The 27,625-nt window shown below is 32.6% G+C and overlaps 1 protein-coding gene across 1 annotated transcript in view; it reads right to left on the bottom strand.

Annotated features, from left to right (window-relative positions):
• The window catches only part of LOC124532140 (protein croquemort-like), a 38,330-nt gene extending 11,151 nt beyond the window's left edge, over nucleotides 1-27,179 (bottom strand). Inside the window, exons 1-3 of the mRNA XM_047106853.1 lie at nucleotides 26,959-27,179; nucleotides 5,454-5,571; nucleotides 398-577 (exon numbers count right to left, since the gene is read on the bottom strand). Coding sequence (XP_046962809.1) covers nucleotides 398-577; nucleotides 5,454-5,567 — 294 coding nt within the window. The 5' untranslated portion in view covers nucleotides 5,568-5,571; nucleotides 26,959-27,179. The remainder of the gene's footprint in view (nucleotides 1-397; nucleotides 578-5,453; nucleotides 5,572-26,958) is intronic.
• Between the last annotated feature and the right edge of the window lie 446 nt (nucleotides 27,180-27,625).

Here is a 27,625-nt window from a genome sequence, read left to right as displayed (position 1 = left end):
GATTTTTTGATCACTTTTTAAGGTTACATTTCATAATGCTTAATAAAATATCAACAACAACAGTGTGTAAATATCGAAAAGAAGGCTTGGAAAATATTCCACCACGCTGTTTGAATGCGGATTGGTGTTGGTGTATATAACTAATGTGGCAGAATTTCGTTGAAATTAAACACATTATTCCTCACGATATTTTCCTTCACCGCCGAGCACGAGATGAGCACGAGAATTATAAACACATTACAAATTAATCACATGAATATTCAGTGGTGCTTGGCAGGGTTTAAACCCGCAATCATCGATTAAGATGCATGCGTTCTAACCACCTGGCCATCTCGCCTCTATCTTACAGATAACAACAAAATAATTTAAACACCAAGTTTATAAGTCTTATAGTTACCTTAGTATTAATTTCTTTAAATACATACGGGCCCATTTCTTGTACTTTTAACGTAACGTTCTTCCCAGCGAGGATCTCGTCCACGTTGGTTATGTTGAACAGGAAGCATTCCAAGTAAATCGGTATCGGTATCTCTCGCCAGATGTTGAACGAGGTCGAACCGCTTTTGAGTATCATCATCTGAAAATAATAGACATATATTTAGGAATGATAATAAATATTTGGTGTCTTACTGATTCTTTTCGGTTGGAATAATATTGGGCGTGTACTGCATATGAAGGATATTTACTGGTCATATTTGTCGTAGAACCGACAAAAGTTGGGAAAAACGCGTTCTAGAGTGGAGGCCGCGTCTCCGCAAACGTAGTGGAGTTAAACGTAGTGGTAGGACGTCCTCAGGCAAGGCGGCAGGCAGGATAAGGATGCGAGTAGCCGGAGAAAGACCAGAGTGGCGTGCACTTGGAGAGGCCTAAATTCAGCAGTGGACATAGCGAGATGGGGTCAATCCTACTCACAAATTGTCATTTTATTGTTTTATAATGAAACCGTAATTGCCTGTAGCTGTTCAGTCGTCGTCGGGATCTTTCACAGCAGATATATATAAGTAGAATTGCCCCCCAGTTACAAGTAAGCTGAGGTTCATTTTCGTTAGGAACAGCTAAAGTTGAATCGGAATAGAATCAGAACTATCATCGTTGTTAAAGTTTAGTACAATTAATTCCCTGATCACAGTGCATAGTATAGTTTCGTAACAAGCCAAAAGACGTATAATAAACAGAACATCATATCTTTGCCCCCCTGGTTGTTACATCTTGATGATTTAAATAATATTTATTTCCGTGCCAGTAAGCCAGTGTGTGTTTGTCAACACTTAAGTCTACGTTGGGTTTTCCCCGTAGAAACAATAAAATCTACATCGTCATCCAATAATTTATCAACTGTCTTAAACACGTTCGAAGAAACAAACTTTTGTCTTGAGTTTAAATTTATTAAAATTTCAATCTCAATATACTCATTTAACGGCACTGGAGCGCCTTTATCATCTTTGTCTCTAAAGATAGGATTTGTGTCACTCATGACGAGGGCGTGGGAATGTTGCTATTTATTCCAGAAATAAAAGTTGGTATCGTTGGATTACAATGTTGTAATGCTTTACATGCGTTCGTTCAATTATTTTCAATAGTTAAATCGAATAATTAACTGGGGTTACAATTATAGACGTCGGCGATCCGTTTGCGTGACATACACTGTGGTCCAAGGGCCGCCAGACGTCACGTATTTTCTGATTGGCCCCTTGGATAGGTCTGGCTTTTTGTAAAAGGTTTTAAAATAGTTGTCGGGTGAACATATATAAAAATGGAGCATCAGAATTTACGTGAAGTTAAGTCATTATTTTGGGAGCTTTAAAGCGTCTGCAAAGCAATACGGCCGACGGAAAGTGTCTGGGAGTATTGGCGACTTATTTTTAAGGATATTGCCTAAAATATACTTAAAAATCGGCTTGGAGAATTTACGTGAGGTAAATATTGTTTTTACGTACCTTGATTACCTGATACCTGAAAATTGGCCGTTTAAGCAAACTAGCAAGTAAGCATACGTTATTAGTACATACTAATACTATTTAATCGTCCACATTTCCTTCGACAGAAAATATGTGACGTCTGGCGGTCCTGGGATCTTACGCTACTGCTTTTTACCGGCCGTCATTCGTTCTTCATCTAGCGGCGCTGAACGTCAAACGTTTCACCAGAGCAAGCTTAACTCACCCTCGTCCAATAATCAAAACTTTACAAATTAATTCAACATTAATCAAATAGATAGCGCCGCATTTAACGGGCGCCGTCATATTAAATTTTCATTCGTAATTAATTCATAGTTCGATTTTCGGCATCAAACAGAGATAATAATACCTTATTATAAAGACGAGTGCATTCGATTAATATTTTCTCAGCTTCAATTCCCTTAGAGATTTATTTACAAACAACTCATAAATAAGTCTAAGATTAGAAGATTAATCTAAGATTATATTACATATTAACTTGATAGGGCTTTGTGCAAGCCCGCCTGGGGAGGTACCACCTACTCATCAGATATTCTACCGCCAAACAACAGTACGCAGTATTGTTGTATTCCGGTTTGAAGGGTGATGAGCCAGTGTAACTACAGACACAAGGGACATAGCATCTTAGTTCCCAGGTTTGTGGCGAATTGACGATGTAAGGAATAGTTAATATTTCTTACAGCGTCATTGTCTATGGGTGATGTCGACCACTTGACATCAGGTGGCCCATATGCTCGTCCGCCAACCTATTCCATAAAAAAAGGATTAAACCTGAATGGACTGACTGGACCTGAATTAGCCGTATATCTCAATAGACCGACGAAGGATTTCATAAAATAATTAATATCAGTCGTATTATAATATCAACCTTAACACCTTTTCAATAATTACATGATTACGAGAGAAATCTAACTGAAACGCAGTTATTACGTTTTTATTTCGTTACCAGCTGTGCCCGCGACCTTGTACGAGTTTTAACTTAACAAAAAAACGTTACACTACCCTAAGTTACTCCATATTATGTCAGTTTGTTGCCAGTGAAAGTCCCTCCAAAATCGGTCCAGCCGTTCCAGAGAATACCCGGAATAAACAGACAGACAGACAAAAATTGTAAAAAATGTTATTATGGTATATATACCGTGCATACATACATATGCGTTGAGTAAAAAAGGGCTATTTTAATATTACAAACAGACACCCCAATTTTATTATATGTATAGATTAATAGAAACACTTAAAGATAGCTTTGATTTGTCATGTCTAATTGAATATGTAATTGTATACTGCTATATTAATTACATTGCGTTATATTAATTATGTAAACAAAGGTTTTGAATTGTACGTTTTCATAAAAATACTATGTAATACGGATGCAATAAATATAAATATTGTTGTTAAATGTAAATACAGAAAACTTAGGATATATATAGAAGAAAATTAATAATATAAACAATTATGTTAGGTGTTATACACCGGGCGGACTTATAGCTAATTAGCTCTTCCAAACAAATCAAAATATTAACAGCTGTGCCCGCTACTTCGCCCGCTTGGTTGTGGGTATGGAAGTGGATATTATTATTGGGTTTTTTATAGACTTTGCGGAGTCGGAAACTTGGCGTTATAAGCTTATCCTTACTCCCAGTGCACATACAATGATTATCACGGATTTTATCAAAGTGATCAATCTTACTGTGAATATACATAATATTGTTGTAAATGTTGCGACGCAACAGTGAGTATTCCTACTTTGTTAAAAACATCCCGAAGAGAATCTCTAGCTCCAAGATTATAAAGTTATTAGTAGGTGATAAACAGAATTGAACATGAAATGATTTATTACGGTAAGGATGAATACAGCATTGTGGATTATTTTTTTTTTAATTTTGGTTGATTGATGTGATGATGCGATTCTTAAGATCATAAACTTTTTTTATAAAACAAAGACTAAATGTTAATTACAGCAAATCGTAATGCAATAGTGAAAACTGCATTCAAATAGTTTAAGCCGTTTTTGAAATTAGCGCGAACAAACGTACAGACAAACAGACAAGAATTAAAAAAAAAACATTGTTTTGGGTTCTATTGCGTACATAAAGTTCCCTTAATAAAGTTTTCCCTATTTTTCTTCCATGTACATACACAGACCTTTTACAATTTCATTATATGTATTGATTATGAGCAAAGGTCATTTTGTAATGAGATTGTTCTAAAAAATAGTCTCACAAATGATCTGCATGATTGCACCTTTCAACCGTCCGTAAACACTAGTAAGTACTGTGAAACAATACTTATTTCCAAACGACAAATATTTAACCAACCCTGAGGACTAACACGTGTCCTTTGTATACACTGTTACACTTGCTTACTTAGTCTTTGCATCGAAACACAACGGACCCAAGGAGTGTAGTTTGACCAGACAAAGTCCTAAGACCAAGTGAGCCAATATTATTGTAGACAGATAGACTGAGCTGACCTATATCTACATAAATATTTTTAAATTGTGATGGTACATACTAATATTATTGTAATCAGTGGAAGCTTTATTTAAGATAGTTGTTGAATGATTAAAAAGTGATTGTAAAAGTCTACTTGAATTAAGTATATTTTGATTTTGACTCCAGTGGATTGTTGTATGGTCATATCATTAGGATATTTTTGACGACCTCCGTGGTCGAGTGATGTGTACACCGGTTTGCATGGGCACGCCACTCCGAGGTCCCGAGTTCGATTCCCAGGCGAGTCGATATAGATTATCATTAGTTTTCTATGTTGTCTTGGGTCTGGGTGTTTGTGGTACCGTCGTTACTCCTGATTTTCCATAACACAAGTGCTTTAGCTACTTACATTGGGATCAGAGTAATGTATGTGATGTTGTCTCATATTTATTTTTCTTTCATCATTTACAGTACCCAATTATAGAACTGATGATCTATTAGTCAGCACGTGAACTTAAATCGTAGATATTTCAAATATGGATGAGCAACTCAGATACTTTTTGTGACTATCGATGATCTCAAGATCGGTGACAAAGCAATATATCGCAAGAAAGCCACAAGCCAGATTAAATAAAAAGAAAATCTGAATCAAAGTATACTTTATTCAAGTATACTTTTACAAGCACTTTTGAATCGTCATTTAACAACTATAATAAGGGAAGCGACCACCGGTTTAGAAAATAGATTCTACCGAGAAAAACCGGCAAGAAACTCAGTAGTTATTTTTTGACATTTAAAGATACAGTCATGTTAGTTAAATACAATTATATATGCTTGAAAGTCAACAAGTATTAATTACACGTCTTTTTATCGTCTTTATAATTCACGCTTTTTAAATCTTGTATTGAATAATATACCACCTTTAAGAATGTAGTTTTTACAAATATTTTTAGTCTTTCACACAGTATTGATGATTATCAGATGGAGCGCTACACCAAAATTCGCTCAAAGAATATTATAGAAATATTTTATAGTACATTTAATTAATTAAATTACTTACTTGTTGTATCTTTGCGTTGAAAATCGATGACCAAGTCGTACTGAAGAGCATCCCAATGCCCACCAGTCCCATCCCACATCCTATCCACCACTCACTCTTCTTACTGACCACCATAATTCTGGACAAAAATACACTACAATTCATCACAATACATTATACGAGAAGGAAGATACACGAATCGAACACGAATGTGTTTCTTTTTTTTTGAAATTTCGGCCAATAATCTTCAATAACGAGTCAAAAAAAAAATTAACTTACAAATGGTTTCTGGCCAATAGTATTGTTATAACGCGAGTTTACACATCCTAAGTGTTTCCGTAACTGATACTTTAACGTGTATTTTATTGGGCTTAGGAACTGTTTAAACGAGCGTGCGACTGTCTTAGCTATTTGTCTTTATATATTTTTTTGGTATTTTAAATACAGTCGTTTAGAGTTAAATAACTTTTAAAAAAATTGCAACTAACTTAAAAGCCCATATTATAATGTCCTTTGAAAACATTTTTAATAAAAATCTACTATTACAAAATTAATGTTATTTTAAAAATTTTCCGATATAAACCTAGGTAGGTAACCGTTTTTTTTAATTAAAACTATTTTATATTGTCACGTTGGAATTTATTCACGTCGTTTTAATAAGGATCACTATACTTGCGTACTGTTTTGTAATTTATGTGGCTGACTATAGTTACATACACAATACCTACCTAGACTGGCTTGGCTGGCACAAAACCCTTTCACCAAGTATTGTAACTTTTATATCTATAGCTGACACATAATTGAAAAATGTAATCAAAACAATTAGTCAAAATTATCGACAGCATTCCTTAATGAAAATAAAACAAAGTTGCTGTTTTCAAGTTATCCTATTTAAAGTATTTCCATCAGGTGAGCCTCCTGCTCGTTTGCCACCTATGCCATAAAAAAAAAAAGTATATATTATGAATTGAAAAGTAACTATGTCTGTCTGTTATATTTATATATACAGCAAGATTAAACTCCAAGGAAGGATATATATGTATATGACAACCAAAGATGCAGAGTTGAGATGGCCCAGTGGTTATGCGTGCATCTTAACCGATGAGTTCGGGGTATTCAAACCCAGGCAAGCACTACTGCAATTCATCTCGTTCTCGGCGGTGAAGGAAAACATCGTGAGGAAACCTGCATGTGTCAAATTTCATTGAAATTCTGCCACATGTGCATTCCACCAACAAAATGATGGAACAGCGTGGTGGAATATGTTCCAAACCCTCTTCTTAATGGGAGAGGACCCCGGCGGTGGGAAATTTACAAGCTGTTACTACTACTACTGACAACCAATCCGTAATTAGTAATTAAATATATTTTTCATTTGTCATTTGACCTTGTGTATTAAGTCATCGTAATTTCATCTGCATCGAGCCTTATATCAGAAAATTGATATCAGATAAGAACGTTTTCAGATTACTAACTGAAGCAATATGTATATCGATCGCTAGTCGATCATTATACAAAACTCAATATCATCTTTTCATTTTTATCTATTTTGTTTTTCATCTGTTTATCTATTGAAGAATTTATCTAGCTATTTATAGATTGTAAAAACATTAAGTACTTGGTTATTGTGTAATATTTCGGTGATTTTAGATTTTATAAAAAAAAATAGTATTCGATTTTCTTGCTTTCGATTATTTACATTATTTCATTTTAGTTTAATTAATATAAAGCTTATGTAAAAAATATGATCGACACATTACTTTCTTTAAAACGATTAATTAATAAAGAAGTTGGTTTTATAAGATGTCTTCATATGATCGAAGAAGATACAAGGTTATCTTGTAAAATTACTATTCTTGAATAAAGTTCATTTTGATCAGCGGCGGATTTACAAATTTGCCGCTAGCTGTAGGCTGGTAGGCTATTCAATTTTTGCCGCCCCTACTGACTTTTGATATTCAATACGAATGTTTGGATCACAATCATATTAATTACATTTATTCTGAGTTTGTGTTCTATCGTCCTCATTACATCGGTTTTCCCGTAATAAGTATGGTTATAAACTAGGTGTTATGATATGATGTGACTTTTTTTATTTCGTTTTTTTGATGTAAGAGAATAACAAATTTGGGCTAAATTTGCCGCCTTCTTAATCTGCCGCCCTAGGCTCCAACCTGCTTAGCCTATTGGTAAATCTGCCACTGAATTTGATTCCAATTTTTCATCTTTCTTGTAACAATATTTAGCCTGATTTCTGTTTTATACTAAATCTTTATCCAAAATATCTACTTATATTATTAATGAGTAATTCTGTCTATTACCGTTTAACGCTGAACCGATGAATTGATTAATTGTATGATGGTTTGAGTATTACAAAAGGGAGTGTATTTATGTCAATTCACCCCTTAAGGGAATGGAAATCCGTGTCATCCGCCGTAAGACGGAGAGGGTACCGCTGGGTTTTTAGTGGGTAAACCCGGCGTACTTGGGCGCACTCTGTGTCCAAGGCTCCGGGGAGTACCAACCTCCCCCCCCCACTTTCCATCAAGTGGGGGAAGCGCGTAATGCGTTTATACAGCGAGAAAAAAAAGGTTAAATCGAAATGAAGGTTTATGTACTATGAATATTTAAATATACCTTATGGGTAAAGCCGCAGGTTCAGCTAGTATATATAAAAATATCCGTCCGTATTCGTGAAATATAAAAATCCATGTATCGGAAGTTTCGAATAAACAGTCATAAAATAACAATATCGTACGATATTCGATAAGGTATCCCATTCTTATCATTATTATCACGATAACATTGATATTATCTTGTTGTGAATATAGTATGATACTGGATATATGTTTATATTTAAATACTTTGCATGTTCGTGTAATCCCCTACTTATATCTACTAAGGCACGTGTGTGTGAGCGTTTCACAATATACATTTTTGTTATGTCATTATGATGAATAACGATGACGCGATATGCTTCTTTATAGATAGAGCCGAGATGGCCCAGTGGTTAGAACGTGTGCATCTTAAGCTATGATTGTGGTTCAAACCCAGACACAACTGAATCTTCATGTGCTTAATTTGTGTTTATAATTCATCTCGAGCTCAGCGGCGAAGCAACATCGTGAAGAACTCAGTCTAATTTCATAGAAATTCTACCACACGTGCATTCCACCGCATTGGGACAGCGTGGTGGAATATGTTCCAAACCTCTCAAAGGAAAAGGAGGCCTTAACCCTGTAGTGGAAAATTTACAGGCTGTTGTTGTTTTTGTTGTTGTTGATATGCTCCTTTAACTTATTTATGTACTTGCAATCTCCCGTGGCTTTTCATAAAATTCGCTTCAAATCATATCAAATCAAATTAAAACAAACTTTATTCAAGTGGGCTTTTACAAGCACTTTTGAATCGTCAATTTATAATTAAGTGAAGCTACCACCGGTTCGGAAAGTAGACTCTACCGAGAAGAACCGGTAAGAAACTCAGTAGTTACTCTTTTTTAACATTTAAAAATACAAAGTCATTTTAGTTAAATACAATTATTTAAATTAATTCAGTGGTTTGGTTGTGAAAGAGTGACAGACAGACAAAGAGACAGAGCTACTTTTACCTTTATAATATTATACTATAGAATAGATTATCTTTATCAGTATTTTGTAGAATTTTAATTGAATTTGTCATTTAATAGAATGCGTTGTTTTGTTTACAAATTAATTGTTATCGATAATATCCATTAAAATTGTGATCAAGCCAAGAAATATGTGATTTCTTATCAACCATTCGTTTAGTCATAGATATTTCAAAGACAAACGTTGAATCATCGTGAACTAGCCCTTTATTCTACCTTGTAAGGGTAACATCAAGTCAGGTTATTTTAAGGTTTGACAGAATAATTCTATAGGTTGGCGGACGAGCATATGGGCCACCTGATGGAAAGTTGTCACCGTCACCCACAGACAATGACGCTGTATCAAATATTAACTATTCCTTTCATCGTCAATGTGCCACCAACCTTGGAAACTAAGATGTTATGTTCCTTGTGCCTATAGTTATATGATAAGATTATCAGGTATTTTCTTTTTTGTAGTTTTAAAGATTTAAGCATACATAGGGATATAGGGACAGAAAAAGCGACTAGGTTTAATACTATGTAGTGAAGTGGCTAGGCTATTTCATCTCATATTAAATTGTTTATATAATATATGAGACAAACAAAAAAAAAAAAACTCGCTGAGTTTCGTTCGTCGATTCTTCTCAGGGCAGGGTATTTTCTTTTCCGAATAGGTAGTGTTTCAATCGACCATCAATAAGAAAGTGTAATGCTTCTATATTGAATAAAGTTATTCGAGTTTGTGTTTGAGTTTGAGTGATTATTTATCCGCCCTGACTTCACACGCTTATAATAAGATTCTACATAAACCCTATGTACACACAACACTCACACATGTAGACGCACGCACATACACAAGCGCATCGGGAAAACTGTGTAGGCTTTCGAGATGTCAATAAAGATCAAAGGCAGTTATTCTCGACGTCTAAAACAATGACCGGCAACTTACAGCCAATTTGCATAAAACCTTAATGCATTTTATTTAAACTTAACTTAACCACTACACACTGAAAAAATAAGACATAAGAGATAAGGAATAAGAACCAAGAAATAAGGATTAGCGTAATCCAGATATGGCAGCACCGTTAATCAATTCATAATTCAAAAATAAGGAATAATAAATAAGAATAAAATTTCCGTCGCTGCGGGAATTTGTTTCGTATTTCTTATAGCCAGCCAATCGCAGGGCATTTTTTCAACGAAGTGTCGTAAAACTAACAGCAGCACGTAACTAGTAGCAGGTATTCAACCGCTGTGATTGGTTGAATATTGTAGCCTATCGCCTATTGTGTTTTGGCTGCTGTAATCCTTTTTGCTTTTTGCTGTCGAAACGCTTGGCCCTTGGAGTAGTGGTGCAAAAAGCTTCATCAAATGTATAACACCTCGCCTCATTGCCTCCACTGGTGACAGGAGGGCTGGTTCGTTTTTTGCCCAGAGGATCGGAATTGCGATTCAACGGGGAAATGCTGCTAGCATTCTTGCCACCATCCCACACGGTGAAGATTTATACAGTAACTAGTTTTAGTTCATATTTGTATATATTTAAGCATTTAATGTTACTAGTACATTATATTATATTACAAATATAAATTGAGATTATTTCTTATCTCTCATACCTTATTTTTTATTGTGTAATGGTCTTTATATCAACATTGCGTCCTTCAATGGAAAACATTTGAAAATCGCTTATCGCGTTTAAGCAAACAGACAGACAGACAAATAGAAAAACGCGGCTAGGGCACTTTGTTTTTGTAATATTACAGGGTGAATTTATTCGTTAATATATGGGACGCAGGTGTTAACAAGATGTATTCAAAGTCATAACTCAATAGGATGAACAATGCCTAAAAAGAAAACAAAATAGGCTCAAAATCTTTCATGGATTTGTGGATTGGATTTCTCTAATATTATAATAATTTATATGGAAAAATTTAGTACAAATTATGTTGCTTCCTGGTGTTGATACCAATTTGTTTATAATAGTCCATTATATTCAACTAAATAGCGCACATTTAATACATAAATATATTTTGATATTATACATAATAAATTAAAGGTACTTGTCGCGTGAATAAAAAAAACTAAGTTGAATTTTTAAAATATAAGGAAAAAAGTATACACATATAAAACGATTAGACTCAAATTAAATATTTATGTATATACACTTTTTAAACATTTATCATTTTTGAATTGTTTAATTATAAAATGAAGTCTTAAAAAGGTATAAAATATAAAAATCGAACAACTTACTTCTACTTGGTGATGAATTACCGAAAGCTATGATAGCATAATCATAGCTTTCACATAATAAAAATAGTTTGAAGAAAAAATTATACAATACTTTCTACAAACTTTCATCCCCCATTTAATTGCTTTGAGAGATGAATTTTGAAAAAATTATCAACTGCCTACGTTTAGCAAGGAACTGTAGACAATTTTATCTTGTAAGAACGATCGACTTGGAATGTGTGTTACTGTAAATGCTGCATTAATTTTAATGTGAAATTTTCTAATGTTATTAAGTAGATTTTTAAGGCCAAGTCAAATTATTTTGGGTCGCTAGGTAAGACTGCCTGTGTCGGTGGATACATCACACATGTGTTACACGAGATTTTTATGCAAAACAAAAAAGTTGCCAATATTTTTAAAGAATTTTCATTTCGATTGTACTTTGATAAATAATTACTTTCAGTGGCAGAATAAATAATTAAGTAGAAAAATGTCGATTTATATTTTTTTCAAAAATAATTGTCAATTAATTTTATATTTTATTGTAAGCAAGATGACCTGCAGGGTTCACTTCATATCTGCATTTTTAAACTTTTAAACGAGATGCATAAATACCAATAAAATTAAATAGGTAATAAATTTGCAACAAATTGATAACAAATGCAATTAATTAACATAGCTACAGTGATAACATGACTATGTTGCATTTTTATCATTTAAAAATGTAAGACACTGAAGTTTGTCATTCATTGATCTTGATCCAAAATATTATATTCGATAAAAACGGTGAATTTTAAATCGGAGAGCTGAGATGGCTCAGTGGTTAGAACGCGTGCTTAACCGATGATTACGGGTTCAAACACGAGCAAACACCACTGATTCATGTGTTTAATGTTTGTTTATAATTCATCTCGTGCTCAGCGGTGTCTAAGAAAGGCATGTGTCTAATTTCATAGAAATTCTGCTACATGTGTGTTCCACCGCATTGGAACAGCGTGGTGGAATATATTTCAAACCTTCTCCTCAAAGGGAGAGGAGGCCTTAGCGCAGAAGTGGGAAATTTACTGACTGTTTTTTGTTAAATTGGATGTCTTCAATCAGCAGTAGGATTTAGAGTGCTTTGCTTAATTTAATTTTTTATTTCATAAGTCCTTAAGTGTTTTATTACATAATATAAAATAATTATTTAATTTACACGTTTAATGCATTAAAATAAATTATCAGCTGGATGAAAATTGCACATTTATGAGTCCATTTATTAAATAAAATTAAGAGTCAATTAATTTTATGCAATCTTGAAGTAAGAATCAATTAAAATCAAGATCAAAATATACTTTATTCAAGTAGGCTTTTAAAGTCGAGATGGCCCAGTGGTTAGAACGCGTGCATCTTAACCGATGATTGCGGGTTCAAACCCAGGCAAGCACCGCTGATTCATGTGCTTAATTTGTCTTTATAATTCATCTCGTGCTCAGCGGTGAAGAAAAACATCGTGAGGAAACCTGCATGTGACAAATTTCATAGAAATTCTGCCACATGTGTATTCCACCAACCTGCATTGGAACAGCGTGGTGGAATATGTTCCAAAACCTTCTCCTCAAAGGGAGAGGAGGCCTTTAACCCAGCAGTGGGAATTTACAGGCTGTTATTGTTGTTTTTTGTAAGTAGGCTTTTACACGACCTATTGAATCGTCATATAACAAACTATATTAAGTGAAGCTAACCGCAACAGACAAGAAACTCAGTAGTTACTCTCTTTTAACATATAAAATACAAAGTCATGTTAGTTACATATAATTATATATTTATGTAATATATTCTGCCTGGAAGTCAAAAATAATGTCCGTTGAAAAAAAAAGTCAACAATTTAAATGTGTTGTAATTATTCCTTTTAAAGTAAATTACTTTTTGATAGATAATGTTGTCATTGATTTATTTCTTTTTTTTTTTTTTTATTTGTGCATTTTATATACTGTGATACACACAGACTATTAAGATTTCATTGATGTGGCCTTGACGAAGGTTCCTTATCCCATATACTGTTTTCTTGCCCCAAACTCCTACATCCCGTATACAACGTTGTCCCTCCCAAAGTTCCTGGCCCTATTAATGTTGAATGTTTGTTAATGTGTGTGTTTAATCCACTTTGTATTTTTTATGTATGTGATATATTGAGTGCAATAAAATTAAGTTGTAAATATTTTTTTGATTGTTCTTATTTGTTGTCTTAATAATAATGTCATATGTTATATGTTTACCTCAAATAAAATATCTTGACTTAGCTCACGAGGTTGTCGACATGTGCGATGTGGGTACAGCAGTTATTGTGCCGATAGTTGTTTCAGCGAATGGCCTAATGGCCAAGAGCCTCGACCAACATCTTAAGAGGCTCTCGTTAGGCAGCTGGGTCAAGGGCCTGATGCAGAAGGCAGTACTCCTCGGCACGGCGCGTATTGTGAGGAAGTTCCTCTCTTTGGAGCCCTGACCACCGGTGGCTTAGACCCTGTTCCCGCCACTGGTTGGCCTCTGTATCTTATATTTTTAAATATATTTTATCTGTTTGTATTTTATATTTAAAAAATGTAATATTATATGAGTGTAAATAAATAAATAAAATGTCATATGTTTATCTAATTATTTATTTATTATTGTATTGATTTAGGTTATGGGTTAACAGAGAGTCTACTACTATTGTGCCCTTAAAATTAATTTAATCCTGTAATCTCGACTGCACCGTTCAATCTCCATCGGACGTGACATTGGCGATAATCGGTGTCCTCTTAGCACAAATAAAAGCCATTTAAAAAAAATATTATAAGTTTAGTTTTCTTTAAATATTAATTAAAATAAAAATACTCACCAGGTTCAATGGCCATTTTACAATAAAAAAACCTCTTTATTGAAATTTAATTACAATGATATAATAAATAAAGACAGCAAACAGGTTGACGCAAATTAATGGCTTAATGTTCATGTGCCTTTATTTTTACAAATGGCGGCAAATGTATATTAAATTTTGACATATATGATAGATAATTAATAATTAGTCAACTAATATTCTTCCTTAAAAATTAAATCAAGCCTGTCACCTCGACTGTACCATTCAATTTTGTGTATTTTTCCATCACAGATGATATTAGCGAAAAAATATGAACAAAAATTTAAAAAAAAAATGTTTTTTTTTCTAATGAAATGCTAGTTACATAATTACTTTATTTTTGGCTAAATATATATTTACTTAATGAATTGATTATTCTGTCTTAATGGAGGTCGAAGTTAAATAGAAATTATCTTAATTTGTTTTCTTTTTTCTGAGAAATCCACGCGTATCTTTTTATTTTTTTATTATTCCTCTGTAAATATAAACAGGTAATAAAAACAATATCTTGCATTTACATTAAACGTTTAATTGAATATTAGTTACGAGTTATGTATAACTACATAGTAAAAAACAAAGTCGCTTTCTCCGTCCCTATGTATGCTTTAATCTTTAAAACTACGCAACGGATTTTGATACGGTTTTTTTTAATAGATAGAGTGATTCAAGAGGAAGGTCTTTATATATAATACATGGACAATATAGTAGAGAAACTTTGATAATTTTAGAAGTTCGAATGTGATGTCGTAAATAAACAAATTATGTAGTATATTAGTATTACAACCGTGCGAAGCCGGGTCGGATCGCTAGTTGTATTATTATTGTGATGTTATGATTAATGAAAATAATGATTAATGAATGAAGATTATTTTGAGAAGAGTTTACTTGATGCGGCTTTGTGCTAACCACCCATTCATCCCATGTTTTACCAAACATCCATGTGTTTCATTTTAAATGGTGATTGAAATGACATGGTTTTTTTATGTAATAGGTTGGCGAACGGGCCACCTGATGGTAAGTGGTCACCATCACCCATATACAATGACGCTGTAAGAAATATTAAATATTCCTTACATCGTCAATGCGCCACCAACCTTGGGAACTAAGATGCTATGTCCATTGTGCCTGTAGTTACTATAACTACAGGCTCAAATAAACACACAGAGATGGCCGTAACACTGTTCTCTCCTTTGGCACATTGGCTGGGTAAGGAATGGTAAATATTGCTTACAGCTCTAATGTATATGAACGGTAATGACTACTTAATTTCAAGTGGCCTTCACCTGCCTAACTAGTTTTTATATATGCCAGAGAATACACCGTCATCCTCCTCGATGTCGTCATAATTGCTTACAGGTCTTGTGGTCATATAAAAAACAGAGTATAAATTGTTTCACAACATTTAACTAAAGTTACACAATGTTTAATCACGTCTCAGTTACTAATATAAAACATTAATCAAACAGTTAACTCATCAGTATTATTAATTATTATAACTCTTTCTACCATCTTGACTCAGCTTCCCATCATTTTTTATTTCATCTTTAATCTTAGATCAGAAGTGACTCATTTAATTAAAAATTGCCTTTCAATTTGAACTAGTTTTCATCTCACAAAATTAACAGCAAAAGAACAAAAATAAATCTAACCTAAAATAAAACCGGTAGTGTAGTGGCTTAACGATACTACCCTGACGATTGCCATGATACAACCCGAGCGAATTAGGAGAGGCGTCGACAATAATAGATTTATCCCTACCCGAACAGTCTTTTATAATTCTGGTTAATTTTTGACAATATTAAATTTTAAGTATAAACATTTATTCCATATTATATTTAAACCTTGAAAGATTACAATCGAAATTGTCACCAGTCGTGTTGACGTAGGTCGCGGGCTCGCTCATGAACATGACCGCCGGAAGGCATTAAGCGACGTAATCCAAAGTCATTAAATGTTCGGACTTTTCACCATGTGTTACATTACAGTATACTAGCGACCCGCCTCGTCTTCGCACGGGTGCAATACTGATACTTTATAATTTTTAAAGTACCGTAAACGTGAGAAAAGTCTTGGAAACAATGGAATAATGAAGATGTGATCTACTTGGGTTTTTTTATTTTTTATTATATTTTCTTAGAGATTTAACGAAGATTTATCTCTCTATGATTATCATCATTCTATCTTTTGGACAGTGGACGAAGACGGGACGAGCGGCTAGTTCAATAATGTTTGTACAAACTATGATGCAGCGAGTTTTTACATCTACCATTACACACGAAACTAATTATTACTGCGTTATCTTTATGATTACTATAATTTCAAACATCATGGTAACAACACATTAATAATACATATTTGTTCATACAAAGGCATTCTTTATGCTTCCGTCACTAGTAATAATTTTACCAAATCAAAATATCATGTTTGAAACAATCAAAATTAAAAAAAAAAATGTTAAGTTTCTAAACGTTTGTTTAAAAATTAATTGTTACAGCCTATTAATTTTCCAATGCGGTGCAAAGTCTTTCGTTTTGAGGAGAAAATTTGGACCTTACACCACACTGTTTCAATGGGAATTCGCAGAAAGTGGTTGTGGGGACATGACAGATTCTTATCCACACGAGATGAATTATAAATAAAAATAAGCACATTAATTCAGTTGCTTGTCCTTGGTTTGAATTCAGAATCATCGGCTAAGATTATTGTATTCTAACCACTAGGCTACGACTGCTAAAATGAATGGCAAATATAAATATTATCTGCATACGATACAAAAATACTTGTGAGGATATATTGACGTACCATTAATTATAATAGTTCACTTGCTTATCTTTACAATAATATTATAAATGTGAAAGAAACTCTGTCTCTCTGTCTGTGTGTCGATCTTTCACTACCAAACCTATGAACCGAATTGGATGAAATTTGGTATGAAGCAAACTTGAACTCCGAGAAAGGACATAGGATACTTTTTTGCCCGATATATGACAACCAACACCCTAAAACACGAACGAAGTCGAGAGTGACTACTAGTTTGTTATAATTGTTATGTCATGAATTATGAATGAAGTTTTTATTCAATATTTAAGTGTTTTTAGGTTAATTGGATCGTATAAGTATCAAAACTGTACTCATAAATATAATCTACAGTTACGTACTCACCGAATTTATTCAGTGATATTTTCAAAACGCCGCACGTTCACTTGGTATCATGGAATGTAAATAAATGGAATTATCGCGCCGTTAAAATACTTGTCAGTTTAATGTTTACCGATTATGACTGCTCCTCGTAGCAGAACGCGATGTAGCGGTTAGAAAAAAAAATGATATGAACCAATCCTCATATCAATGCGCCACCTTGGGGGCTACGATATTAAGTCACATGGTGGTCAAGACTGCCCTATAGGAAATTTGAACCAATTGTTACACGCACCTCAATACACCGTAAATCACTTATTTTGGGTAACTACCTGTTCAAAATGTCTATGATACTGGATGGAAAGTGACTCCCGTCTATACCAGCAACCCTGAAGGACTGGAAGGAGGCATTCACAAATTGTAACTGTTCAGAAAAGTCGGTGAAAGCTGGTTCCACAGAGTGGTTATTCGAGGCTGAATATAGGGCCGAATTTAGGGGAGGGCAACCGGGGCAACTGCCCTGGGGCCTCCACATGAGTGGCAACATGATGATGGGGGGGCCACATCAGTTTTCAACGAGTTATAATCAAATTATAATAATGTTACTACTTAATATTTTAAAAGTTACCGATACAAAGTAATTAAATCATAGCTTACTGATTGAAATAAAAAAAGTAATTAATTCATGATAATATAATTATTAGGTTGTTCACGCTTCTGTTTGTCTAGGACCCCCACTGCTTTGTGGCCCGGGGGCCTCCAGACCTTTAAATCCGACCCTGGCTGAATATGCATTTAAAACCGCGCTGTTGTGGATTTTCAGACTAAGTGATGCGAGTGAAAGTTGGAATTCCCTCGCAATTTATGAAGGTAAAATTTTACAATTTGGATTGATCCAAAAATTATTTCTGAAACATTCTAATCCAGAGATTAAGAGTTAGCATTAGTTACCATATTTATGATTTGTTTTTTTTTTTTTTTTTCAAAAACAGAGCCAAATGTAGTATTTTTTTATTTTCTTAATCCTTTATCCTTATCTTTTGAAATAAATAACAATTTTAAACGTTTTATGCAGATAAATATTTTAAAATTTGCAATTCAATATCATTGAGAACGTTATAGAAATATTACGAGTTTTTACAAAAAAAAGCGTGAAAATGTCGTGGGACATATCGTTTGCATTAGCATAATTGTAAAATTTTATATCTCATTGCAAAAATATTAACCATTTGTTACATCAATAATGCGCCACCAACCGTGGGAGCTAAGATATTATTTGTCTTTTTCCTCTAGATGCACTTTTTTATTTTATATAGGTTATACATAGAGGTTTACCTGATGGGAAGTGATTACTAAAGACAGTGGCGGATTTACCAATAGGATAAGTAGGTTGCAGCCTAGGGCGGCAGATTTAGAGGGGCGGCAAATGATGCCCGAAATTAAAAAAAAAATCTTATACTTATATGTACCCATTACTTCCGTAATCCGTATACTCGTCACTACATAGCGGGTTGGAAAAATAATCTAGTATCTGACAGAAATATCACCTAGTTTATAATCACACTAATAACGGGAAAAACCGATGTAATGAGGACTATAGAACACAAATCATAAATGCTGCAAAAAAAGTAGGGGCGGCAAAAATTGAATGGCCTACTAGCCTACTAGAGGCAGATTTGTAAATCCGCCACTGACTTAATCTCAAGGACATCTACAACATCCGGGGTTTGGGGTTTGAAGGTGCGTCGCCGGCCTTTAAGTAATGATTACGGTACTCTCTCTTCGGTTTTTTTCTCAAAGGTCCCAAGTCTTAATTCCTATCGGTTCATAAAATCGGGAAAGCTGATGTCACATCTAGTTGTGCGAGGCAGAAAATGTAATTGCAAATCACACTGTTGTGTATTTCGGACATCTAGGTGGTGCGTTTGAATTTTGGAATTGTGACGAAATGTCCGAGTGTGTGGGCGCCGGAATTAATACATAAATTTCTCGGAACATTGCCCGTCATAAATTCGATAATATATGCAGAATTTAACACTTTAAACTGAAACACAACATTATTGTTTGGGGATATAATATGTGACAAATACATGGTACTTGTGCTTGCACAAAGTTCTACTAACAATTCACCGGTGGTTGTTTCTTCAGCTTTATCGTTATATGTGGATGGCGGCGGTTGTAGTTACGCAGAACTGGACTTATCAATTCTAGCAGTAAAACATTGATTAATTATGGTCTCTTTATAATTAAGTCTCCACAGGTGTCAAGTCAGGTGATAATTTCAGGAGATTAAGTATTAATCATAGTTTGATTATTTTTAGGCGTTTGTATTTATGTGACCAATTGTTTATCCGTTCTGATAATTGTTGTGATAGCAAATATTTTACTTGTAATCTCATGTTTATGTTAAGAGCCAGTGGTGATGGAAGGGTAGTGTTTCGAAAAACGTGCTGATATCTGATTCATGGAACTTTTTACCGTCGAGGTAGACATTTTCTAATCTCTTAACTCTCAACGTAAGGTAATTAACCTAACCGTATTATATTTTGTGTACCGGGAAATTAAATAATGGTGTACTGAATAATTATAACGAATCTTTATTCCCCATATTCCGCTTTTATCACGCCCATCACGGAGTATAATAGCCAATAACATTTCCGCGGGAGTTCGAGATGACTCATAGGCACAAATTAAGCTTATGATAATTCAATCGTGACGACGTGATGGTTAGATGCAAGGTCTAACCATCAGGCTACATAGATACACATATCTGACAACGATATACAAAAATACTGTTATTACAGTACCTATATTTGTATAGGGCCTATGTACGTTCTGAAACTATAGGTAAACATTATTTGTATGAAAATCAGAAAAAGTGATTGAAGAAATCCGGAACAAATTTGATATGTGTGTGTATTATTATAATATACATACTTGTTTGTTAAATAATATGTACATATATATTTCAACTTAACACATATGATTTAGTGTTATAGGTCTTTATACGATTTGGATACTTATTTAAATATGATTCAATAAAAATATTGAGAATTTATGAGATTTATCGTATACAGTCTTAAGCCAGCGATCAAGGAACGTGTATGAGTATATATAATTTCGTTAAATCTACATTTTTATAATCTTTATCTCCACGTCCTGTCTACAAACGTGTCTATGGGTGATTGCGAGCTAATTATTTACAAATTACTAACGAGCTAGCTTCGCAAGTTTGTAATTTACAAACTTCATTACTAACGAAAACCTTAACTTAAGCCGTATCTGTTGTCTATGTTCGTTCTAGCTCAAGTTTTTATTATTAATTTAAGACTTTGTATTTAATTCAATAGTGGTGTAAATATCTGTAGTGGTGTATCACACTGCACTGGTGCGTGTGCTTTTGATTGCATTGTTTTTGTGAATGATGGTATTTCAAATAAGTGAAAACGAGAAATTCCCTCTGCAAGAAAATATCCTATTGATATTATAAATGCGAAAGTTTGTGAGTATGGATGTATGTATGTTTGTTACTCTTCCACAAAGAAACTCAAGTAGTTTCTTCGTGGAAGAGTAAGCGCGGATTTGGATGAAATTTTACATGTAGTTTATACATCAGAGTAACACATGGGCTACAATTAAATATAATGATTTTATGTGATTTTTTCTAATTTGGTGGTAGGGCTTTGTGCAAGCCCACCAGGGTAGATACCAACCACTCATCAGTTATTCTACCGCCAAAGAACAGTACGCTGTATTGTTGTGTTCCGGTTTGAAGGGTGAGTGAGCCAGTGTAACTACAGGCACAAGGGACATAACATCTTAGTTCCCAAGGTTGGTGGCACATTGACGATGTAAGGGATAGTTAATATATCTTACAGCGTCACTGTCTATGGGCGATGGTGACCACTTACCATCAGGTGGCCCATATGCTCATCCGCCAACCTATACTATAAAAAAAATGGTCATAATATTACGATACATATAAAGTACCTACAAGTAATTATACATAAATATACCTTCCATTAAAAAAAAAAAAAAACATTATTTAAATTCGTTAAGTGCATATATGTATAATATGTATGTGAGTAAATACACATCTATCTTACAACTTACCCTGCGAATTGTCACTAACTTTTTTAAATATCTAACTGTATATATTGAACATATCAATTACAAAAAATTATTAATAACTTAAAGCGTTCAGAATTAATATTTCTTTTTAATAACGATTAACAACTACATTGGTTAAGAAGGCATATTATATAATACAATAATGTATGTGATAAAAAAGCGTGGTGTTAACACTAGTCTACTTCCAGGATGATGTAATTATATATGTAAGTTAAAGTTCTTTTATTAATTAATTGTTGTCGGATCACTTTCGATATTAATTAATAACGTTCTTCTTATTAAAGTTAAGCAAATAATATAAAACGATACAGTAATAAAAATTAAAGTTATAATAAATAAAAATTTTAACAAAAAGAAAAACCGACTTCAAACAAAACACTATTTTAAAACAAATGTATATGCACTGAGAGTTTAATTTCCCGCCAATGTTTTCTTTTTTTTATCATGTTAGTCACTTCAAAAATCAAAAGAGTAACTACTGAGTTTAGTGACGGTTCTTCTCCACAGAAACAGCATTTCGAAACGGTGGTAGTTTAACTTAATATTTATATAGTTGAATGACGATTAAAAATAGCTTGTAAAAGCCTCTTAATAAAATATATTTAGATTTTACTTTCTGGTAATTAAATTAAAATAAATTGGTGCACAACCTTCAAATCTTGCAAACGAAGTATTTACATAGTTCTCACAGAGGCAGAATCAAAATCGGCTAGGCGGATAAATTCCTCTCCGAATGCGTTGATATAAAATCAACATATTTACGAGATTATTTAATCTAATCTAATAGGATTAGTTTTTGCGTGAAACAGGAAAAATCTCGAGTTTATCACAAATATTCATATGGGGGCCATTTCAATAATTCTATAGAGTGACATTTAAGTGTCAGATAAATAGTTTTTTTTTTTTAATTTAAAAATGGAATAAGTGATAAGCGAGAAGCATACTAATTGAAATATTTGCTGAATACTTTGTTTATTCCTTGGTCACATTATCAACTTTTTTTTTGCTTTACTACAACTACTTACTACTAAATACTGTATTACACATAGATTTATATTTTATGTACTTTAATTTTCCTAGAAAATAATTTACTTGAAGCTGAAAATCTCTTATTGGATTAATAGTGTAACAATAATGCAAATTTATATATAAAACAGAGACACTCGCTGTCGTCTGTACGCTTAAATATTTTAAGCGACTCCACGAATTTTTATACAGTATAAACAGATTCATTAAAGACGAAATTTCAATGTATAATACATGCATATTATCGTTGAGAAATATCGAAAAAATAAATGTTTATTTTTCATTATAAAAGTTGATTATAAACCCCTATTTACCCGGGTGATTTCGGGAAGGGTAACTAGGTATATAATATAGATAGTGTACATTTATGTCTTATTATGTATATATATTTTTGTCTCACTGATTTACATATTTATATATTTTATACAAGTGTACACTACGCTGCATAGTCCTATGCCTAAAGGTTGTCTGAAGAAGATCGTTTTTTGGCGAAAATATAAACTTCGTACATCTTAAATATTTTTTTTTATATTTTTTGTAGAACATAAAGTATTGTATTTTATAGACTATTTATTTTATAATATACATTTTTATTATGTTCTTTTTTTTACTTTGTATGCTTTTGTTTTGATTGAGATTTTGTATAAAAATTAAGCTTTGTCAAATATCAAAGAAACAGAAAGGATTTTTTAGCTACATAAAAAATCTTATAAATTTTATAATATTGATGTTATATTGTAAAAATAAAGTATGTTTTGTGTTAATATACTGTTTCCCTCAAAATTCAGAAGTGAATTGGAAGACAGGTTTTCTTGAAGATTACCATTAACTAGTCATACACAATGGGACACATTATTTGTTCTTAATGACGTTTTAAATGTATCTATGAATAGTAAAGCAAAGTAAAGTAACAGTCCGTAAATTACCCACTGCTAGGCTAAGGCCTCTTCTTCCATTAAGGAGAGAGTTTGGAACATATTTCACCACACTGTTCCAATTCGGGTTGTGAATGACACATGAAGGTTTCCTTACGATGTTTTCCTTCACCGCCGAGCACGAGATGAATTATAAACACAAAATAAGCATATATATATATAGTGGTGCTTGCCTGGGTTTGAACTCGAAATCGTTGATTAAGATGCACGCGTTCTAACCACTAGGCTATCTCAGCTCATCTATGAGTAGGTTTATATAAAATGGAAATACAACTTTAATACAATTTGTCATAAGGATTTGAACTTAAAACAGTAAACGATATAGTCTGTTACAGGCCTATATAAATCACTTCACTTCACTGATATTATAAAAAGAAAAACTTTGATTGTTTTTTTGCAATGAATCGGCTCAAAAACTAATGAAACGATTTGAAAAAATCTTTCACCATTCGAAAGCTACATTATCCACGAGTAACATAGGTTATATTTATTGCTAGAAAAGATAAGAAATCCTTATTAAAACTTAAGTAACCTAACCCAAGGTGTAAAAGGACTTATGTCCACCCTGGCCGCTAGTAAATCATAAAGGGTTTTGTAAGTGCTAAAATAAAAGAGACAACTACATGTTATATTATACTGATTTGTTACGCATATAAAATAAATGACATATAAATACACGCTATATAATCACGTAGTTTCCTAAAAAATCGATTAGAATAACGCATTTCTTTATCGGATAATCCTTTGACATTTGCATATTAATTACTACATTAAATTAGTCGTAATTTTCGTAAAAAATCGATTATTTATTGAATGAGAATTTTATATTCGAACGAAAATAAATTGGAAATTTGTTCATTGTTTTATACACGAACATATACGAATGAGATACATTTTTTTTATTCAACTATCAATTACTTTACAAAATTTCATTAGGTACTATTTAATCAATAATTAAAATAAACTTTATTCAAGTGGGTTTTTTACAAGCACTTTTGAATCGTCATTTAAGAATTAAGTGAAGCTACCACCGGTTTGGAAAGTAGATTCTACTGAGAAAAACCGGCATGAAACTCAGTTTCTCTTTTTCAACATTAAAAAATACAATCATATTAGTTAAATACAATTATATATGTATCTCAAATTATATTCATATAAATAGTCAAGTAGGTAAGAGGTAAGGTTAGAGCAGTTAGTATGAAGGAATATGTATAAATACTCTGCGCTGTTTACATTCTTGATAGATTATTTAAACAATAAGGACACAGTAATTATTATTAAATAAACAATATTTGAAATTATACCATTGATCAAGAATTTCATTAATTTATAATATGGGTATAATCTCTATGGGTTTTCGAACCCCTATCAGAATTTTGAAGTAAAATTAAAGTCGATATAATTAGTTAAGTACAATAGTTTTATTATAAATAAATATATATTAATCATAGCACTCTTAGTAGTACGATGTAGCTGAGTTATCAGCAAATTGCATGAATTACGCAAATATGTATATAGGTGCCAGGATTAAACATGAACAACATAAAACCTCCTTTGTAAATGTTAATAAAGAAATTGGAATGTTAAGTTTTTATGTGACGTTTAGATGGCATTAATTTTTTATTAAAATTTGTGAATCATTTCGTCTAAGGACCCTGCCGGAGTTTATTCAATAAGTTTTTCTTTATATTTATTCTTGTTTGGAAGGCTATAGTTCAGTATGATAGTTAACGAAGCTTTAATTGGAAGCTATTTACTTGGTGGCAGGGCTTAATGCAAGCCCGTCTGGGTAGGTATCACTCACTCATTCAAAAAAAAAGCAATATTTTGTATTGTTCTATTTCTTGGTTTGAAGGGTGAGTGGGTCAATGTTACTATAGGTTCAAGGACTTACTTAAATTATAACTAGCTGTTTGTCCCGGCTTCGCACGGGTTTTTAGCTTTTATTAATATAGTTTTTGATGTTTTGTTTTTATGTTTTTCTTAACGCAGTGACACATTATCTATTAACGCTTAAAATCCGTATTTGTTCATCGTTTTTTTCAACATAAAAAGACTTTTTTTTCCCTTTTATAATATTAGTGTAGATATCAGTATAGATAAGTAAACAACTTACAATATGTTTATTTTAATGAAATACATATCTAAGCATTGTCACGTTTAGAGGACAGCAGTGGTCGTAAGACACGATACAAACAACATTACAAATTGCAATACTCAGTTTAGTGATTTTGCTATTATAAAACTACAAACAGTTATTTTTATACTAGTAGGGATGTCGTCTTATGGTGTACTACTAGTGCACCAAACACCGTGTGACCAAAGATTTTATGTCCCCTGCAGCTACACTGGCTAACTCATTTTTCCAAAAGGATCACTTTGGAAATATCTTCCTTTCCACTTAGAATACTAAGTATGGATGTTTGACGGACACAAAAATAAAATTAACCAGTTTCAGAAGATTTTGAAGCTAAGTGTTAATACTAATTAACTTTTTTTATATTTCATTCTATATTGGACATTTTCAACATCGCCGTTTCATAAATTCTAACATGACTATATTTTTAAATATTTAAAAAGAGTAACTACCGAGTTTCTTGCCGTTATTCTCTATAGAATCTTCTTGCCGAGCCGTTGGTAGCTTCACTTAATATAGTTGTTAAATGACCATTCAAAAGTGCTTATAAAAGCCTACTTGAATAAAGTATATTTTGATTTTTGATTTTATGATATTATTATTTTTAATCGTTATGGTATATTTATACCTGGTGTTACGTTTTATTTTTTAAATTCCATTTAAGTAATACTTACTCATCATGTATTCTACTGCTAAGCAAGAATACTTAGATTATAGAGTGCATTATTATAATTATAGATACTAGAAAATATAATCTCAGCTCCAATGATATTCTAATAAACAGATATGTTATACCCATACTAAACAACAGAAAAAACTGTGCCGCGCCGGGGACCGTTTATTTTACATTTCGTTACAAGTAAAAAGGATAGCTTGATAAAAACAATAAGTAAAAGGGATAACTAGACTACTACATAATTATGATGTATTATAACGTATTACTGGCATAATTATGATGAAAACGACTAAAGGCAAACGTCACAATTAGGACGTTTTCTAGTCTTCACTTTTTGCGCGTTAATGACATACCTGTTTACTAGAACATCATTGCTCAGCTCATGCCATTGAAGATTTTGCATAGTTAAGTTTATATAAAAGAAGAGCATAGAAATTAATTTATACTTAAAATAATAACACGAGCCACTATTCATTTTTGTACACAAATAGTCTAGGGCTTGAGAAACGAAATAAGCTACTTTTTGAAAACAAAGAAGTAAGACCTATTTGTATTCTAATCATCAACGTAACATTTTAAGTTAATATGTAAATATATTCATATTTTATGCGAGAGAAGCCGCGGATAACAGCTAGTATCTTTTGTTGTTATGAAAAATCACCAAATAGATCTTTTTTTCTAATAATTGCGTTTGTTTGTTATATTTTGCGTGTATTTGCGGACTCGATTGAAACAGATGGTAAATAAAAATAATAATAAAACTTACCTAATCCCGAAATGTTTCTGTAACTGTTAAATTCCGATTGCAATTTTATAAGCACTTTTATATTATCAAAATAAAAAGTTTGCCTTTAACATGACAAGCGAATTGGTAACTGACATTTGCTTGATAACACATTAAAAATTAAGTAGAATTAACTGCTACCCTCAAGTAACAATTATGTGACAGTGGATGAGCGAGCGATCGTATTCGACAGTCATCTCACTTCGCAGAGATATTTGCTAAAGTGACTGGTGATATGTGAGAAGGTATTTATTTATCCAAAAAGTTCTTATCTGTTCTTAAATTATTATATTATTTGTTTTGTTGTAATGTAATTGCTCAATGAGTTCGTTCTCGTCCCGTGAATCCGTTTGACATTAGATAAAAATAATATTAATTTATTTTGTTGGCTTTTTTTTATTTATTACTAGTTGTCGCACGCGGCTTCACTCTTCACCTTATAAAGGGATGGTTGTTATGTCATTTTTTATTTTTTTTTTGTTTAAAAATTTTATATGATTTATTATTAATATATTAATTACAAAAATTTTATCTCAGGCAGCTCACTACTAGCTTCAAATTAATCACAATTTTTTGTTACCCTATATAATTATATTTATTTTCTTCTAAACTTTGTAAGTATAAAATAAGTAGTTTACAATTTGTGTTG

This window comes from Vanessa cardui, chromosome 8 (assembly GCF_905220365.1).
Source record: "Vanessa cardui chromosome 8, ilVanCard2.1, whole genome shotgun sequence".
In the NCBI taxonomy this organism is placed as follows: Eukaryota; Metazoa; Arthropoda; class Insecta; order Lepidoptera; family Nymphalidae; genus Vanessa; species Vanessa cardui.
Note: the sequence above shows the minus strand (reverse complement) of the source record. Positions and strands in the feature narration are given on the sequence as shown.